The 16,468-nt window shown below is 42.1% G+C and overlaps 1 protein-coding gene across 1 annotated transcript; it reads left to right on the forward strand.

Moving 5' to 3' along the window:
* Positions 1-3,193: 3,193 nt before the first annotated feature.
* Positions 3,194-16,049, forward strand: SHISA3 (shisa family member 3). Its single transcript, XM_044292407.1, is given in 3 exon segments — positions 3,194-3,740; positions 14,931-15,127; positions 15,129-16,049. Coding segments are annotated over 3 exon segments (699 nt in total). The 5' UTR covers positions 3,194-3,475; the 3' UTR covers positions 15,366-16,049.
* Positions 16,050-16,468: the final 419 nt, after the last annotated feature.

The raw sequence follows: 16,468 nt of genomic DNA on the forward strand, positions 1-16,468 counted from the left end.
TTACAAGGGGGTATTTTTGCACTGTCACATTATAAGGAGAATTATTACTACTGGGGGGCATTATGGTGGGCTTTATTACTCTCCCATGGTATGATCCCCCTGGTAGCAGCACCAGCCTCTCCCTGCTCTGCTATCCCTCTGCCCCTTCTCTAAATCCTTATTATTAAATCTTTCTCATTAGGATAAAGCACAACATCAGCTCGACCGAGCCCCCAGCCAAAGTGTTGAAGTGGTGTCCGAGATCTCCAAGGGCCAAGCCAAGTAACTGTAAGTTTTTATATGAAATATGTTTATGTTATACACATATAGCCTACACTGTGCCCCACAATATACAGTATACCTCTACACTGTGCCCCACAATATACAGTATACCACTACACTGTGCCACACAATATACAGTATACCGCTATACTGTGCCACACAATATACAGTATACCGCTATACTGTGCCACACAATATACAGTATACCGCTATACTGTGCCACACAATATACAGTATACCGCTATACTGTGCCACACAATATACAGTATACCGCTACACTGTGCCAAAGGAGTGGGGTTTACACAGGAGGAGGGAGGTGCGAAGCGCGCTGGGGGGGCCCCTTACAAATATTTGCTGTGGGGCCCAGTCACTTCTAGTTACGCCCCTGCCAGGATCAATCGTGGTCTCAGTGCTGAGCTATATGTGAGTATACTACAAGACAAGTTACTTACACTCGAGTACTATGGTTATGAAAAGGACAACGACTGGAAGCATACGTCGAGATTGGCAAATAAATGGTTCAATGACAATGAAGTAGAGGTGCTGGATTGGCCCCCACAGTCCCCAGACCTCAACCCAATCGAACACTTGTGGGTAAAGTTGAAGAAAAAGCTGTATTTGTACCCAAGTGAATCGACCAGTATGCACGAACACTGGGAACATGTCGAAGAGACCAGTGAACAGATTGCAGTTGAGACATGCTTGAATCTGTTAGAGAGCATGCCCTTATGCCCAGCATCCCCCTGTTAAAAGCGAAAGGGGGATTGACTAAATAATAAAAAATAAAAATAATAAATAGAATTTTAGGAGCAAAATAGTAGCAATGCAGTTACAGGACAATAATCTGCATAACTAATCATATGCTAAATAGTTGCAAGTCCAATTTATGTATGAGATAGCCAAGATGATTGTCTATAAAATGATGGTAGTCTTCAAAATGCTTTCAGTGTTACTATGGCAGCCAGGACGCTATTAAAGTCCTGGTTGCCATAGTAGGAGCGGGGAGCGGCATACTTACCATCCGTGCGGCTCCCGGGGCGCTCCAGAATGATGTCAGAGCGCCCCATGCGCATGGATGACGTGCCATGTGATCACGTCATCCATGCGCGTGGGGCGCCCTGACGTCACTCTGGAGCCGGACGGACGGTAAGTATACTGCTTCCCTGCTCCCCACTACACTTTACCATGGCTGCCAGGACTTTAGCGTCCCGGCAGCCATGGTAACCACTCTAAAAAAGCTAAACGTCGGATCCGGCAATGCGCCGAAACGACGTTTAGCTTAAGGCCGGATCCGGATCAATGCCTTTCAATGGGCATTCATTCCGGATCCGGCCTTGCGGCAAGTCTTCAGGATTTTTGGCCGGAGCAAAAAGCGCAGCATGCTGCGGTATTTTCTCCGGCCAAAAAACGTTCCGTTCCGGAACTGAAGACATCCTGATGCATCCTGAATCGATTTCACTCCATTCAGAATGCATTAGGATAATCCTGATCAGGATTCTTCCGGCATAGAGCCCCGACGACGGAACTCTATGCCGGAAGACAATAACCCAGGTGTGAAAGAGCCCTTAAGTCTCAATGCAAAATTAGCCCCCTAACTAGCTGTATTTTAAAGAATTGACCTCCTTATATGTGGAAGGGGACCATGTGGGCCCCTTAGGTTCCCAGGCTGGAGTTCATCTCTATACCCATAATGGTTATGTCCTTGAAATCACTTATATTCTCTATTTTTTGTCTTTTCTTTTTTCTCTGCTCCTTCTGCTCAGGCCTGCAGTGCTTCATGCTTGTTTAACAGGCAAATTGGTCCTGAATCCTGATCACAATGACTTGCACTGCCCTTGGATATTATCAGGTGTCTCCAAGGTCTAAAATGTAACAATTCATATGCAGCTCCTTCGTCCTGAGTGAATGAAGTAATTTGCAATGCAAAGTTTTCTCGCTAATGATGGAGGCGATACCACTTGACCTTCATTACACTGACCTTCTGGAGTCCAGTGAAAATATCTGCGCTAATTGCCTCCTGTAACTGCCTACAACAAGTATTTTGCTAGTTTCCTCAGGAACAAAATCCATTGGAATGAAAAGCATAAAATTCAACCTGGCAGGATGGAAGCTGATCATCTGGCACCAGGTGGTCACCCGACCTTTAATACATTATTCCAATTAATTATTTAGCATTTCCATTCATTTTCAAGCTTCCATAATAAATGGATATGAGAGATTAGTTAAACATTCATAGCAGGGAGCCACAAATCCAGCCTGATGAAATATATATATATATATATATATATATATATATATATACACCCTTTAGTATAGGCTGTAGTAAATGTATAGAAAGGTGCCCCAGCAATGATGAATGAGGTTTCTTTCAGCAGAAAACCACTTGAAATTAGGCTGCATTTAGAAATAAATTGTGAGTAATGAGGGGGGCTTGTGTGCCGGATTCCATTGTGAGGCATCTCCCAGGGGAGGCCAAGCTCAGCCTCTATATTAGTGACAATGGCTAGTAGTGAGTGGCAGGGGGCTCCTCTCATTAGCTGCCTTGTGACCCTGGGAGTGACAGCCAGGGGGGCTCTAGCAGGCTGCCAGACATTCACAGAGGGAGACCACCAGAGGATGACTGCACATAAGAGAAGGCAGGAGCTGCCCTCAACTTGAGACAGACCCCAGCCTCAGATTTCCTAGTCAGCTCTTGGCTGAAGGCAACACAGAGCACTTGTGACGGGTCCTGAAATCATTGCTCTGCCCTGGAATTTCCAAAGAACTCATTTGCTCTGTGAATTCTGACCTGCTTCTGTTTGCTCTGCCCATACAGAAGTCAGAGACCACCAGAGGCTGACTGCAAGTGAGAGAAACCAGCAGCAGATCTACCAAAGCCCTGGAGCTACAGGGAACACAGAGCAGAGCCACCGGGTAATGACAAGAACCCTGCTCACCGATGCAAATCCTGAATTCTGAGCATGAAGCCCTGAGAGACCACTACAAGACCCCCATCAGAGGAGCAGCACTATGTGTTGGAGGTGGATGCTGTGCTGGCCAAATCTTGGGCTGAATGATCTGACAGTCTCTTCCAGTGCCACATGTCCTCCTGTCTTCATGGCCATGCATATGGACCTGAGTACAAATTCAATGGGGGATTTTTAGGAGGATTGAAGTACCATTCCTGCTGCTGCACCCTGACCACTTTCTTTAGTCTGGCAACAGTGGAGTAACCATGAGGTTACTGGGATGCTACTTGATGCTTTTCTTCTTTACTTGGGGTCATGCCAGGGCACAGGGGGAGTACTGTCATGGATGGGTGGACACTGATGGCAAGTACCAGGCGGGATTCCAGTGCCCGGAGGATTTTGATACAGTGGACGCCACTATCTGTTGCGGCTCCTGCTCATTGCGCTATTGTTGTGCAGCGTCAGATGCCAGACTGGAACAAGGCAGCTGTACCAATGACAGGGAGCTGGAGAACACTGGAGTCACTGCCCGTGAGTATCCTGCTAGTCACTCACCATAGGTCTGTGATGGCTAGCCTCCGGCACTCCAGCTGTGGTAAAACTACAACTCCCAAGATACACACTTGCTTGGCTATTCTCAGAGCTCCACAGAAGTGAATAGAACATGCTGGGAGTCGTAGTTTTCCTACAGCTGGAGTGCCGGAGGTTAGCCATCACTGCCATAGGTCCTCTATGGCAGATCAGGCACTACAAGTACCAGCACACCCAGGCTCGGAATGGTCCCCCCCCCCGGGGAGCAGGTAAATCTTATGGTGGGCCCCTAGTCCCCCCCCCCCCACCCCCTGCACAAATGGTACATGCAACATGACTGCACTAGACACAGACATTCAGTGTACAGCATCTCAACCAGCCTATGTCACCATAGAAAAACGGAGTCGATTATTTAATAAACTAATAGTTCATTATTATAGTTGCACCGGGTGGCTGAGGAGACAGAGGCAGGGTCTCCACCACAGAACGGCTGAGGCACAGGATAGCCAGTGGGCACCTGCTGAAAATAAATGTGTTGGTGCAGTTTTAGGGATTTGCGAATGGGGTTCAGGTAATATTTGCATGTAGCTGTACATTTTACTGGTGGGTCCTAAGCACCCCAGCCTCACATTGAGCGCACTCTAGTCTCTGGTTGCTTGGCTGTAAATAATAATAATATCATAATAATAATGTAATAACAGGTCATAGGCGTACAGATTTGGCCATTATACGGACAGCAATTATTACCCTTTTTGTTTTTTTTGGAGCTGCCATGCAAGTGATCTCCCCCCCACGCGACGACCCTAATGTAGGGGGGGAAACATCCTGCATTTGCATTGGCCCTGATGTATTTTTCTCAGATGCTACAATTACTAACGATGGTAAAAATGGTCAGTTTAATAGTGATAATTGTTACATCTATATCCAACTCAATGAGAAATTCTTTGCTGCAGTCATTACCATTGATAGGATGCTGTGCACAAGTGATGTATCAGACTTCTGTATCGAAAATACATAATTAATCTATGTACCTACTTATCTATCAATCATCTAATATCTATGTAATATATCTATCTAGCATCTATTATCTATCAATTCTAATATCTATCTATTGCATATCTTTTTTCATATCTATCTAATATCTATTTACCTAATATGTATCTGCCTATCTAATATTTTTATCTACAATATCCATTATCTATCTAATATTTATCTATCTAGTATCTATCAGCCTATCTCATATCTATTGCATATTTATCTATTATCTATCTAATATTTATCTATCTTATATCTATCTATTGTTTCTATCCATCTATCTCTAGTGAAATCTCCAGGGATTTCCTCTGACATCTCTCTATTGGCAGCCCATACCCAGTGAACCAGCATGGCAGGAGTTAAGGAAGTCTTCTAATTATTTCCAATATTCTTTGCTTTTAAAGGGAACCCATCCTTTTGAAAATGCAGTCCAGTCTGCAGGCGTCATGTTTTTGAGCTGAACTGTTTTATATTCATAATTCTGGGGTAATATTCAGTATAACCAGTAACATATTCATATAAACTTCTGCTCTTTTGGCTCTGGAGTCCAGAGGGTGGTCCTCCTCAACGAACTCAGTCTATATATAGAGTTATCCTTGTGCACAATCTAACCCCAAAGAGTTAAATGACAAATTCAGCTCTGCTATGTGTGCATACGACACACGCATACATCTAACAAATGCACCATTCTGTATCATGGATTTCCTGATCTATGTCCTCTTAGTATTTATACAAGTACAGTATATTTTTATATCTAAATCCTAAAAATCATCTAGAAAAAAATAATCATTTCTTCGCGAGTCCTTGGCACGGCCTCAGTCAGTCGTAAATTTCTTTAAAACCACTCAAGTTAAGCAATGCATAGAATTTCTTGTGCAGCAATGTGTACTGCTCTAACCAAATTACCTGGGGTGAGTCCTGTAATACTACACCCAACCTCCTGTACAATACTTCACAGCAAAATAGTCCCAGTGGAGGGCGTTTTATGCCCTGTCTGAAGTGTATTTTAATATGTACAGCGCAGAGGGCCATTAATGTAAAGCTCTGTGACAGAAGTAGCACTATGCCTGATAATGCTAGATTGAATTTCATACAACAATATCCTTTTCTTATATACCTATAACATATAATCAAACACTCTAATGCCTTCTAACCGGCGAGCCTACAGGGTCCACTGGTAAAATAGTTAGCTGGTTACATAAGGGAGTAGACGTGACTCACAGATATGTCTGTGTCTAATAATGCTGCTGTCATTAGCTTCAGATGCAATTAACAGCCCCCCAGTCGTATCTGTATACAGGGGTTTACTGCAGGTAGAAATACATTATACATAAGGCCACTTGCTAACGTCATCAGTACAATATGGCTCATGTATAAAACTGTAGTTGAAACACTGCTGCAAATGGCCCAAGGCAAATATCAATGGATGTTCATACATCATAGACATTTTTTTGTCCCTAATCTAAAATTAAAATATACCGCACAGTAACTATAAATTCTGTGTCTACAGGTCCTATATAGGCCTATGTATGTATCTTCATCGTTACATACTACAAACAAATCCTGTGATTAGGTTTTTCCATCCTTCCCCTCTTCTTTTGACCAACTTTTAGCAAGAGGACAGGATGAATGAGAGGAGGTAACACATGGCTGCAGGACCAGACTACACACAGGGTTTGTTTGTAGTCTGTAACCATGGAGACAGATAGATCTGCTATTGTACATAAGGGCTGTAGATACAAAGTCCCACAAAGGGATCAGCAACCTTCGCCACACCGGCTGCAGTAAAACTACCATTCCCAGCATGCAAACCTGCTTGACTGTTCTTCTTATTCCCATTGAACTGAATGAATCATTCTGGGAGTTGTAGTTCCTGAACAGCTGGAGTGCCAGAGGTTGCTGATCCCTGCTGTAGGTGGTGTAAGCTTAAACAGGCTGTAGAGATCTGCACCAGATTTATCACAGGGGCTCCAGATTGATGATAAATATGGTGCAAGGATAGACCCCTTTCTCTGACTCTATACTAACTATTGATTGGCTTACTTTGAGACGTATTTTAAATCTAGAATTGGACCAAATTTTGGACACTTTCTCACAAAGTTGAGCATGTTTGAAAAAAGTGCAGAAACCCTTGATGTGCGCCACTTTTTGGGACAGATACATGGCAGAGAAACATAATATAGTGCAGTGTTAGCATGAAGCATATAGGGAGTCATTAAATTAGGCGTATATACAGGTGCAGATTGCGGCGCAACAGTTAGTCGCACCGCAATCTGCAACTTCGCCCCGCTCTCACCAGGTCTAAATAAGTGGGCATGACATCTCATTTACCATTTTCTACGCCTTTTTCAGGCGTAGAAAATAGTCTAAATTATAAGCCAGCTTGGAAGCTGTCTTACATTTAGAATCGGCGCTGGATGTGCCAAAGTTATGGAGAGGCCTGCGCCACCGCCAGCTACGATGCTTTATTAAGAACGGCGTCTAAAATGCGGGTCTTAATAAATGTGCCCCATGTTGCGTAAATGTACTGGCCTCACGATTGATAGTGACACTAAAGAGTTAACTACTGTAATCAGTCCCCCACCCCCGATCATTGGAGTTGCAAGAGGAGTGCATATAACTATGTATTATACAGAGGGACATTGACAACGCCCAGGAGATATCCTTGACGTAGGTGTATGTCCATTTTCGGGAACTACATGCACTTCCTTCTTTTACTCCTTTAAGGAACCATTATGTCAATGAACACAACGGGAGATAATATTCTAATACAGGTCCTTCTAAAAAAAAATAGCATATTGTGATAAAGTTCATTATTTTCTGTAATGTACTGATAAACATTAGACTTTCATATATTTTAGATTCATTACACACAACTGAAGTAGTTCAAGCCTTTTATTGTTTTAATATTGATGATTTTGGCATACAGCTCATGAAAACCCCAAATTCCTATCTCAAAAAATTAGCATAGTTCAGTTGGTGTGTAATGAATCTAAAATATATGAAAGTCTAATGTTTGTCAGTACATTACAGAAAATAATGAACTTTATCACAATATGCTAATTTTTTGAGAAGGACCTGTATATTCTGTCACAACTCAGTTTCTAGATGATTTGGAACTTTCTTCTACTTTCATATGGATCTACAGAATAAATACATCCCATCCCCATTCCCATGCAATAACAGTCCTCAGGATCACCACTCTTGTAGCATAGTAGGTAAAACTGGCCACACATTTTAGATAGGGGTCAGTCCGATTGTCCAGTTATCCAAGGTCACTTCTACAGGTAGAGAGGGGTAAGCTGCTGCCACACTTATCTTCGGTGAAGTATAGCACTAGTCCCTTGTTTGATTGAAGCCTTATTCATATAGTCCGCAAAACTCTCTAAGGGTAGGTTCACATGTGCTTTCTGAAATCTTGTAGCCTGATCCAGCAGAGGAACAGGCTACCAGATTTCACTGCTGGAGCCCATTGACTATAATAGTATCCAGCTGTTTTCTGGCATAAATGCCAGGTTTCAGACGCACAAATACCGCTGGACGCAGCATTTTTTTGGCCGTCCGACAACCAGCATCTATGCCAAGAACAGGCTGCCGGATCTCCTAACGCAGTGTAAGGCTACCTGCACACAGCTGCGGGCTGACAAACAAATTTCTCTGCGTTTCCGAACCAAAATCCTCATGTATTGCTTGCGATATTTGTTGCTGATTTGATTCGGTATCGTCCAGATCTCACCCTTCGCGATGCACAAAGTGTATATGAGATCTGTCTACTGTCATACACTTTGTAGTATTCTGCATTTTTCCCACATAAAAATCAGCTCAGAAAAACCTAGACCTCAATAAGATGTCACATAAGAAGACAAAAGTATCATAAATCACATATGGCAGATGAGGCGGCGGGGGGGCTTTTACAGACTTTGAATTAAGGCCCGGGAGCTTCAAGTTACAGAACGAGGACACGGCATGTACCCCCCGAGGCTAATGTACCACAAGTTCGGAAGCTAGAACCTAAATCAAAGGCAATAAGTGTATGAAGCATTTCCTATACTCTGATATGAAGTGATTTATTTTATTGACTTTCTGCCCCCTCCCCCGTATTTCCCAATAGTTGATTCCCAAGGGGGTTTAACCTGTATTCCATTGACCTGACTGGGAGCCATGCCCTGAATAGACTGCATTGAGCTGCAGCTTATTGCTGAAGATTGGGGCAATATGCGTTCTACGTGGACGGACATTATTTGCACAGTCATTATGTGATATTATAGTCCCTCTGTTATTGCGTGTGAGCAGGAGTCAGTTAGGGAACATAGCGGTAGGCCGACTTCTGGGATATTTTACTTGGAATGTGTCAAATTGGCCTCGCAGACTTTACAGAAACCAGGCCGCGGTCTGACATGTTAACTCCCGGGCTGCTAGACAGATGTGAGGCTGTAGTAAGCCAGTCATGCATTCGAATAGTGGAAATTGCCTTCCTATAATGAAAAGGGAGTTAAAATGTGGCTTTACAAAAATTGCAATATGACATTAATAAATGGAAAAAAACAGCAACACATGTGATATATTACTATTCATATAGCGCCATACAGTACAGGAATATGTAATATACTGTCACATGGAGGGTGGAGGTAGGCAGAAGGGGCAGCTTCCACATGAATACAGCAGTCTTGGGGAGTCCTCTGTAACTATCTACCATACAAACAGCACAATATATGTCTGTGCCACTTGACATTATAAAATGACACAACGGACTGGGGCAGTCTTTTTTAAAAAAAACATCTGTTTAAGGATCCTCACACACATGAGTTTTATCTGGCGTTTTTACTACTAAAAAAAAACTCCAGAAAATGTTTTTTTTTTTTTTTTTTTTTTTTGTGGCAGCTTTTGCAAACGATTGAGCAGATTTAATAATCCTGTACAAAGCGTAACTTACATGGGCTGTCTAGCCCTGCAACAGATTTATCACAAAGGCTCCCACTGGATAATAAATCTGTTGTACGGATAGACACTCTACACCAACTATTGGTGCGGTCGTTTATGTGGCCAGGGTTTATCTTCAGCTATCATGCCAAGAAAGGAGATGTCTTTTCTTGTTGCAGTGTCCACATAGACGCCACTGGAAACAGTGGTGGGTGACCGCTGGTGGTTTAATTCCATTCAGTGGGAATAAGCAGGTCTGCCACATTGAAATAGCGTGGCAGAAACCAGAGGGGTTTCTGCTGTGGAATATGGGCGGATTTAGCCAAAGATAAAAGATGTGAACTAGCCCAACCTGATTGGCTGGCTAAAGCACTTGTGTATGGGAAGTGAGGGAAGACAGTTTCGGCCTCAGAACTGGCAGAGGAGCCATCTTGAGAAGATTTTCATATTGTAGGGTTCAAAACAAACAGAACTAAGGGAAAAGCTCAACCAAAACAGTGGTATATGAAGAAACTAAAGATTGCTTTATTCATAATGATGCAACTTTTTTTTATGAAAACATGAGTTACACCTTTACTCAAAACAGATTCCACCAGATGTGGAATAGATCTCCGACTTCTAAACAGTCTTTGTAGCCTATATTGGCAACCTATGGATACAATTTAGATTATTTTAACCTCTTAATGCTTAATCTGGGTTGACTCCATATATAGTGGGTGCCAGCTGAAAGCTAACATCTGCCGGCAGTGACCAGAATCAGTGATGATGTAGATCCTAGTAATTTAACTCGGATGCCGCTGTCAACAGGGATTGCAGCATCTGAGGGGTTATCCAGAGAAAGGGGGCAGTTGTTATGACAGTCTGGGGCCTTACTATGACCAGACCTGTCATAGTAAGCTGCCTGCAAAGTCATGATTGTGGCATGGCTTGACAGGCAAGGAGTGAAAAAACTCATACATTGCAGTAGTATTTTATTGCAGTCTATGGTACAAGTGATCAGAATTTTGCATGAACAAGCCACCTAGGGGGACTAAAAATTACAACAAAGTAAAAATTTTTTTTTTTTATATATATATATATATATATATATATAAAAAACACAAATAATGCAGCAGCACAGTCAGACGTTGTGCACTGGGTGCAATTCCTCAGAGGACGGCCCCTCCTTCACGATATATACAGGACAAATGACGAGGCAGCACTTTCAGCTTTCAGTGATAGGGTGAAGACCCCCAAAAAACTTTAATCGAGCAACGTTTCGGCCTACTCAATGAGGCCTTTATCAAGCTTGATAAAGGCCTCATTGAGTAGGCCGAAACGTTGCTCGATTAAAGTTTTTTTGGGGTCTTCACCCTATCATTGAAAGCTGGAAGTGCTGCCTCGTCATTTGTCGTATATATATATATATATATATATATATATATATATATATATATATTTTCCTTTCCCATTTTTTCAAATAAAAATAAACATAAGCATCCCAACGTCCAAAAATGTCCAAACTAATAAAATACTTGTCCCACATGGTGAATGGTGTAACAGAAAAACAAAAAATGCGTGATTCACCCTTTTATGGTCATCTTGTCCCCAAAAAATTGGATAAAAAGTGATGTCATATGTACCCCCAAAACGGTGTAAATAAAAACTACAGTTAGAGGTTTTCTGAGATTTTAAAACTGATTGGTGGGGTCTGACACTCAGGGCCCCGCCAATCAGCTGTTGGAGAAGGCCTTCTCTCAGCCTTTCCTAGGCCAGCGACGACATGTTCATCGGTCACATGGCTTAGGTGCAGCTCAGCCCCACAGAAGTGAACGGGGCCGAGCACAACCGATATACAATGTACGGATCTGTGCTTGGTGAGCATGGAAAAGGCCGCTGGCGTCTTCTTAAACAGCCGATTGGCAGAAGTCCTGGGTGTTGGACTGATGATATACTAATGACATATACAGAGGATAGGTCATCAGTATTAAAGTCTTGGAATACCCTTTTAACCCAGCAAAAAAAAATAAAAAATCTCACGCATAGCTCTGTCGACAGAAATATAAAAATGTTATCAGTAAAGTAGTAAAACTTAATAAAAACTGTACAAATGTGGTATTGCTGTAACTGTACTGACCCAAAGAATAAGGCACGTCACTTTTAGCACTGTGAACAGCATAGTAACAAAACCCCCAAAAACAAGGTCGGATTCTTTTTGTTCAATTTAATTTTTTTTCTTTCTGTTTTCCAATATGGCAAATAAAATTATACCATAAATAAATACAATTTGTCCCGTAAAATTGACTATATGAATAAAAATTTAAAAGCTGTGGCTTTTTTGAAGATAGGAAAGGAAAAAACAAAAATTGGCCTGGTCCTTAACCCCTTTAGGACTGCTGCTGTACATAAAGTCCAGGGTTTAAACCAGCAGGATTAGGGGCCAATATCTGAGCTTGTCGATAATGCCGATTGCGGACATTTAACATCTCTGACTGGACTTATCCATTTTTCTTTTCTACTCCATCGGGCCTATACTTCAAGGATGCAACTAACTGCAAAGTTTACTGCATAGACCACCTTTCGACCCTCACTTCTGTAGCCTCCACCTATCTTTAAACACTGCCATGCTGCTTCCCAAGGTGTCTGATTGCTGTAGCTAGAGTGCTGTCCAATGCACCAAATACAATACTGCCAAAATAATAATCCCTAAGGATGCAGATACTGTACAGACAAAAACAGCAACATAATCAGAAAAAAGATGCACCCCCTATCAAATTTCCAGACCCCCCTTTTTCATCACACCATTATATTAATTCAGACCCCAAGGACGGAAACTTAAATTAATTCAGAATTTAGACCTGACCAAATTAAGAACCTGGAACATACCCAAAAATTTGATTAGACCCTAGACCAGGCCTCTAAACTAATAAGACCCAGAATGATTCAGACCACACACGAACAACAAAAATTACAGATCATAGGAAAAAACAAACAGATGTTGAAGGGCATCAGGACTTGGTGCAGCAGGTGCTGCTTGGCGTAGAGGAGTCAGGAGTGAGAGACAGTAAATTGTTGCAGTTGTGCTCAACACTCACAGGTCAAATCTTGGTTTGGAGGCCCACATGATCAGTCCATGCCTAGTCAAAAGGGACGCCATGCAGTCTATAGCAATACATTACAGACCTGTAGTGCATGAGGCCTTCTTAAAATGCTACACTAGATGAAAGATATACATGTATACAAAGATGAAAAGACCTTGTGATGTACAAATAAAAAAGGGCCCTCAAACATAATTCCTGGTTTTACAACACAGGACATAGTAGTCCTCATCAACGGCCTAATAGTGGCCACGTGGACTGCTTCTGTGGTACAACCTTGATCTTGGGGTCAGATTTTCTTTTCAGTGCTTCTTGACACAAAGTAACTTCTTGCAACGGTGATTAGCTATAACGTGCTCTAAACCGCTCTGGTTTGTGATAAATATGAAAATATTACTTCTGATATAGAACGCTAACTTTTTGACTAAATTCATGGCTTTTTATTTAATGAATTGGCTTTGAAAAACATGCCAATCGTGCCCCAAAGATGCAGTCACCCGGAGTAAATATGAGGGGAGGCTGCAGATGTGTTACATAGAAGAGCAATTTGATTTTTGTGTGGGTAAAGGAGATTTCTCAGCATTTCTTATGCATGTGTTTCTCCTCCTGCCCATGTGTTGATGTTGGAACACAACACGGCCTCATAATTTATGGCGTTAAAGTGTTCGCTTCCTGCTCACAGGCTAAGGTAGCTTAGCAGCTTGCACTGAGTAGATGGGACATGAGTCAGGCAGCTGGTACGGTGCAGAGCATGTAGAAAACCCACAGCTACAATACTCACTTCAATGGTATAATACAGGTAAAGTGCTTGGTTACATCATTTCACTTTCATTAATAAACAAAACTAGCATAATTAGTCAATATTCTAGGATGTATATGAGTGTTTGTAACATAGGTATTTGTAGTGCTAACCTTACTTATATCATAGTTAAAGGGAATCTGTCACCTGCTTTTACCATTTTAAGCTGGCACCATCGCTATGTTGACTAAAGTACCTTATTTCCAGCAGTCTTCTTTTTACTTTATTTCATTTTGTAGTTTTGATATAAAAGCGATGTTTATATTATGCTAATTAGGGTCCAAGGTGCCCAGAGGGGCGTTTTTTTCAATCTCCGGTGCCCAGTGACGCCCCCCTGCAGTGCCCAAGAACGCCTCCTGATCATCAAATAACCTCCCACAGCCCGGCAAACGGTTCCACCCCCTCCCCACGTCATAGTCTACCTTATCGAAATGCCCCGTCGTCCTTCCTGTCTGCGGCCAGAAAACTCGCGCAGGTGCAGTACCGCCTGCGCGATCATCAACCTCCTGAGGGCACATCACTGGGCTCGGCGCATGCCCAGTGAGACTTTTGAGGCTGTTGCCCTCAGGAGGTTGATGATCGCGCAGGCGCTTTCTGGCCGCAGACAGGAAGAAGGACGGGGCATTTCTATAAGGTAGACTATGACGTGGGGAGGGGGCGGAACCATTTGCCGGGCTGTGGGAGGTTATTTGATGATCAGGAGGCGTTCTTGGGCACTGCAGGGGGGCGTCACTAGGCACCGGAGATTGAAAAATACACCCCTCTGGGCACCTTGGACCCTAATTAGCATAACAAAAAGCGCTTTTATATCAAAACTACAAAACAAAATAAAGTAAGAAGACTGCTGGAAATAAGGTACTTTACTGAACATAGCGATGGTGCCAGCTTAAAATAGTAAAAAGCAGGTGACAGATTCCCTTTATAACTGTACGGTCCTCTATGTAACTCCAACCACTCCTTATTTTTGTCTCAACTTTTGCTTCCCTTTACCATCTTACTTTCTCCCTGAAACCACCACATATCTGCTCATTTTTGGTTTATATACAGATGTGTCTTTCCTTACCTTGGTTCAGAATACCTCGAGAGGAGTGGCATACGGTAGCCATCAGAGAAACACCAAAAACTTTCTTTCTTTTTTTTTTTAAAAGCTGCACACTGGGCACCACCTTGATAAATTTCAAAGAAAAGCCATGGTAAGGAAGGACACACATCTATAGGTCTACCAGGAGTGGGGCAAATACCTTCTCATATCACAGAACATGCATATAAGCTATGGTAGAATGCAAAGAGCCTTTTGTGGTTATGTGTGCAAACAATTAAATTTAATATCATCCTATATAATTACATCTTATTTTGCAGAACCTGTATATGTTCCATTCCTCGTTGTTGGGTCCATATTCATTGCCTTCATCATCGTTGGCTCCCTGGTTGCCGTCTACTGCTGCACATGTTTGAGACCGAAGCAGACATCTCAACAGCCGATGAGATTCACCTTACGCAGTTACCCTCCTGAATCTCTACCGATGATTTTGACCAGTACTAGCCTAAGGACTCCAGTCTAGACAGTCCAGCACTGCAACAAGTTCTACCTCTACTGGGGGATCAGTATGTAGACTTTCCTCCTCAAGAGCAGATCCTGGTTATCTAGTAACATCACCACCGCCTCCGTATTCTTCAGCACATTCCATCCATCTCAATCCCTCATCCACATTTCTGGTGCCCACACAGTACTTTTCCTATCCTCTCCAAACAGATGGAAACCTAAATAAGAACTGCCCTGATTTTAGACAGTAAAACCGTTTGGAAACTAGTGACAATCTCGAGCGCTGCCTCTAATTCTACCAGATGTAAGGCAGCTATACTACAAGTGAATGTTCAACCTTTTAAAAGGCCTTAATATGGGACTTGGATAATAAATAAGGCAGCATCTCATCTGCTGACAGCTGTTTCTGGGTGATTGCCCCTAATCAGTGCAGACCGCAGACTATTGGTTTAACTGGGTGAGAGGCCTGAGTCAGGATTTGGGAATACAATATCTCCTTATGGGTGAAGAGCATATAGTTTTGTACATTTATGTAGAGACAAAAAATTTTGTACAATATTTAGCAAAGAAGTTTCTAATATTGTGCAATAGGAGGTGTATAATGTAGCCAACATTTACTTTTCTACTGGCAAAAAACAGCTGTAGTTGATTTGCTTCTGACTGTTGGGCAGTAAAGGACTTAAAAAAATGTGGGTTCTAAGAGACCACAAGTAAAATCCCATTAAACACGACTAAAACAGTACCGGTAAGTAATATTTAGTGTGAGATTGGTGGTCTCCAATTTAAGATCTAACCATAATTTTATCCCACATGTGGAAACAACATACACTCTATAGTACATCGAATACACAAAAATAATAAAATATGAGAGTTTTGATTTAATATCTTACAAAGGGAAAAGGATTTAGAAAATTGTTCATCATTCCAAATTTTAAAAGTTTGTTACTAGTAGGGATGAGCGAATCTACTTCGGATGAAACATCCGAAGTCGATTCGCATAAAACTTTGTTCTAATGCTATACGGAGCAGGAGCTCTGTACAGTATTAGAATGGCTCCGATGAGCCGAAGTTACTGCTTCATAAATTAATTTGTACTGTAAAAAACATTTCCCGAAGTGGTACTTTGGAACTGAAACAGTTTGGGAATTTTTTTTTTTTACAGTACAAACTAATTTATGAAGTTATGGCTTGAAGTCTTGTGAGACTTCGCAAAGCAATAACTTCGGCTCATCGGAGCCAAAACATTCTAATACTGTATTAGAATGAAGTTTTACGCGAATCGACTTTGGACATTTCATCCGAAGTCGATTCTCTCGTCCCTAGTTACTAGTTTTCTTATTTGCAAATGTACCCA

This window comes from Bufo gargarizans, chromosome 1 (genome assembly GCF_014858855.1).
Source record: "Bufo gargarizans isolate SCDJY-AF-19 chromosome 1, ASM1485885v1, whole genome shotgun sequence".
NCBI classification, from domain to species: Eukaryota; Metazoa; Chordata; class Amphibia; order Anura; family Bufonidae; genus Bufo; species Bufo gargarizans.